At 48.5% G+C, this 4,277-nt stretch overlaps 1 protein-coding gene across 1 annotated transcript; it reads left to right on the top strand.

Moving 5' to 3' along the window:
- Positions 1-1,081: 1,081 nt before the first annotated feature.
- LOC101783685 (serine/threonine-protein kinase PEPKR2) lies at positions 1,082-4,277 on the top strand. The gene is made up of 3 exons (XM_004973652.3): positions 1,082-2,048; positions 3,361-3,657; positions 3,748-4,277. Exons 1-3 carry the CDS (start codon positions 1,322-1,324, stop codon positions 4,044-4,046), a joined length of 1,323 nt encoding a protein of 440 aa, XP_004973709.1. The 5' UTR covers positions 1,082-1,321; the 3' UTR covers positions 4,047-4,277.

The following is a 4,277-nucleotide window of genomic DNA, read 5'->3' as shown; positions in this document are numbered from 1 at the left end:
AACACATAGGTATTACGCAATCTAGCAGATCAAACCTGTCTAAATTGTATGTTCGAGTTCACCTTCGAGTTTCTAATCTTAGCGAATTCCACACACTAAATACTACCTCGAGCACCCCCTTGGTAGCTTGCTGAGTTTAAACACTGATCTTAGGTTAGGAGGTGTGGTATTAATTCTTAATGGTTGAGGGTCAACACTATTTTTAATGCACCCCTGTGATCACAAAACTCCGCCTCGACTCTCGCTCTCTAGATCCAAGTGCGCCAAAAGCAGTTAATCCATTGTTCAACAAGTGTCATCCGAATAGTTTGGATTTCGATCGACTATTATAATGCCATCACAAAGGAGGTTGTGCATTAGCAATTCGAGAGTGCAAGCTGTGTCCTTGCTCCTTGAGATGTCAACGAGTGGCTATTGTGCATCCTTCTAAAAGATATGCTACGTACGTCGGCTCTGATTATCTTATAATTTGTTATGTTTGCAATAAATAAATTATGATGTTCTAATTAGTGTGGTGTTGCAGTTATGATTTAAAGATGTTCTGTTAATATGAAATGCTGTGTAGCGTCAACTTGTCTATATGTTCCATTTGCTCTTTCATCATTGTGAATGTTGAATCAAACTTGATATGAATTTGGCTTGTTGCATGATGCGATTTTTTTCCCCTACAACGATAATTGCTACAGTTATGTTACTTTTACGTGGACTTTTTTTTGTCGCCTCGAGTACTTTGTTTTGTTTTTCCTTTCGTGGACCGTGAAGATAGGGAACATTATTGATGTGATTTCTGTCGTTTGATGACCCGAGGTCGTGCTAGGCATTTGCTTTCCGGGCAGCGCCGTTCACAAAAGCTTCCTCGTGGTTTGCAAACTGCAACCAGACGCCGTTTCGGGCTGCCCGAAATTGACTTTTTTCTAACAAGCGCCGTCACTCACTCCGACCTCACATGGGCCTTGCGCGGCCCAGGACCACAAAAACCACAAAAGAAACCTCTCGTAGCTTCGCCGCGCGACACGCCACGCCGCCGCCGACCCGCGTCGGTTGCGCCCGACACCACCCAGTCACGCGCTCGTGCTCGCGCCCCCGCTCCCACTAGTGCCCCCCAAAAAAGACTCGTCCGTTGCGTCACCTCGACGCCACATCTCTCCCTCCGAGCCCCCACCCGCCGAGCCGCGCCCCGCGATCCGTCTCCATCCCATCGCTCCTCCGATCCGCCCCACTTCCCTCCGTCGTCGCCGACGCGCGATGCACCGGAGCCGCAGGCGGCGCAGGAACGCGAGCTAGGAGTGGGAGAGTCTCCGATCCTCCGTCCGCGCGCGCCATGGAGCCGGTGCCGCGGAAGCGCAAGGGCGCGCCCCCGGCGTGCTCCGCCGCCAGGTCCCTCCAAGATTTAGCCTCCCGCAAGCGCGCCTGCCGCGGGTCCGACCCGCACCAGCCCCCCCGCGCCGGCGCTACCGCGGGCCCCCCCGCCGTGGTGATGACGGCCCCCGCGGCGAGCGGCGCGTCGGCGTCGGCGGGGGTCCTCCCTGGCCGCGGGCTGAAGCGGAAGGTGGGCTGCATCGACTCCGCCACGCGGATCGGGCGGCGGAAGCGGCTGGAGAGCGAGTACGACCTCGGGGAGGAGATCGGGCACGGCAAGTTCGGGTCCGTCCGCGTCTGCCGCGCCAAGGCCGGGGGCGAGGAGGAGTTCGCGTGCAAGGCGCTGCCCAAGAACGCCGGGGAGACGGCGCACCGCGAGGTGGAGATCATGCAGCACCTCTCGGGCCACCCGGGCATCGTAACGCTCAGGGCCGTCTTCGAGGACGCCGACACCTTCTACCTCGTCATGGAGCTCTGCCGCGGCGGCCGCCTCCTCGACGAGGTGGCCAGGGAGGGGAGGCTCTCGGAGCGCCGCGCCGCCTATGTGATCAGGGAGCTCATGACCGTGCTTGAGTACTGCCACGAGATGGGCGTCGTGCACAGGGATATTAAACCGGATAATGTTCTGCTCACCAAGGCCGGAAGGTTGAAACTCGCAGATTTTGGACTGGCCGTGCGAGTGGCTGATGGTAAGTGACTACAAAGATTGCCACCTAAGTTTGGTGTGTAGATTAGCATGCATCATCTTGTGGGGTGACTACTCGTTATGATTCTGTTTTGACAATGTAGTTCCTTTAAAATGCTGGCAGATCGAAATGCTGCCTGACAATGAACTAGAATTGCTAGAGAGTAATATGAGCATTTGAATAGAATTTGGGCTTTTGGTTTTAGTTCATTGTGCTTTGGAGAGAAGAGAACTGTAGTTTAAATCGATGGGAAGCATAATGCATTGAGCGGTGGAAGATATCATTTCATCAGATGCTTAAGGTGTTGTAATCACTAGTGTTTCGTCGTTATGTTTGAAATTAGCATTTGGGAAGAACGATTTATTTGGCTTGTCCACACACACGACTAGGTTTATTGCAGGGTTTCTGGTTTTTCTGGAGCATCCATTTGTAATCCAATCACATCTGCATTCGTCAGTAGCATGTTAAATCATTTTATAAGGGATTTCAAATGTATGAGTTGTGTTTTCAGTCATCACTTCGTATCTGGTACTCTGGTGTTCATTGACTGTGTCGTCTTGTTTTGTTAGGTCGGTCAAGAGTCCAAGTGGTGCTATTTGGTAGTCGCAGTTGAGTTGGTGTCATCCAAAGCTAGTTGTTATTCCCATGGAGTTCTGGATGTGTGTGTTGACACTTGACAGCTTCAATAGAATGGCAGCATGATGGTCAGGTAGTCAGGTCATGGTTATTATCTTTCATGTGGTTTTAAGAAGTTTTAAGGTATTGGCATGAGCTAGATATAGCAGCCTATGGACCAGCAATCAACCATCAAGGTTATCATCATTTTAAGACAAAAAAATGTTTGCTCATCAAGGGGTGGCAAAATGTCTAATATTTTATTGACAAGAGTATCTTCCTTGTGTATGTGATCAGACTAACACTAATGTGTTTTGTATTTGCTGTAAAACTATGTGTGAAACCATGAAGTTATTACATTTGCCTGAATTGTTCCTGCTTTTCATCACTTGCAATGCGCTTAAGTTTGTCGTATCATTATTCTTCTATTACGTCAGAACATAATTCTGTTTTCTGGTATATGATAATTATAATTTCTATTTCTAGAACATTCTGATAAAGGTATAATGATGCTGATTTGGCTAAGCAATAATCAGAGCACAAAGTGGACGTTTTTCCTTCTGATATATATTAGTATATATGGCATTTGGATTTTGTATACTTACCTATTTTATCTTTTTCTTAATGTATGTAGTTTTTAGTGTTCTTATATGCTGGCTGCAGGTTGGATTCTAATAATTTGTTTCTCAACTGTGAGCAGGCCAGAAATTGACTGGTGTTGCCGGGAGCCCTGCCTACATGGCACCTGAGATTCTACTCGGAGATTACTCGCAGAAAGTAGATATATGGGCTGCTGGAGTGGTTCTGCATGTGCTACTGATGGGCACACTTCCATTTCAAGGCAACTGTGTTGAAGCTATCTTTAAAGCAATAAAGACAGTCGAGCTTGATTTTCACAGTGATCAGTGGGGATCGGTATCGCTTCTTGCTCGTGATCTCATAAGCAAAATGCTTGATCGGGATGCCTCTTCACGATTTGCTGCCGCTGATGTTCTCCGTAAGTTCAAACACCATTTTGTTTTCCTTGCATGTGATGCTCTTTGTTATGCGATTCTAATTCTGGTTTTCGCTATGCCTTTGAATGCAGGGCACCCCTGGGTCTTATTCTACAATGAATGCCCATTGAAGGCAGAATTCTCAACCCTATGGAGCACTAATAAGGCTGCAGCAGCGCCCATGGTTGACTGGGAAAGAGTTAGGTCTTGCTGCGAGTCTTCATCTTCAGAATCCTCAAGTGACAACTCTGAGGAGCAGGATGAATGTGGTATAGTTGATGCACTGACGACAGCAATAACACAGGTGAGGATATCAGAGCCCAAGAGGAGCCGGCAATGCAGCCCAGCCACCGCGGTATTCCCGCCGAGCAGGGATGCTCTTCGAACCTGAATAGAATCCGTGTGCGACATTCTGACCTGACCCTCCCTAGCCCCATGTACATACAGCCTCTGATCCAGTAGATGTAAAATTGTCTGCCGTGATTGATCTTTTGCAGTTGCTAGATTGCTGATCCTGTAATTCCTGTACATATAGCAACTGATGTCATCGTTCCTTTACCTCGATGACACCATAATTGATTCGATTTAGTTGCGTTTCATGCGCGTGCATTGTTTTGTATCA

This window comes from Setaria italica, chromosome VI (assembly GCF_000263155.2).
Source record: "Setaria italica strain Yugu1 chromosome VI, Setaria_italica_v2.0, whole genome shotgun sequence".
Taxonomy (NCBI): Eukaryota; Viridiplantae; Streptophyta; class Magnoliopsida; order Poales; family Poaceae; genus Setaria; species Setaria italica.
Note: the sequence above shows the minus strand (reverse complement) of the source record. Positions and strands in the feature narration are given on the sequence as shown.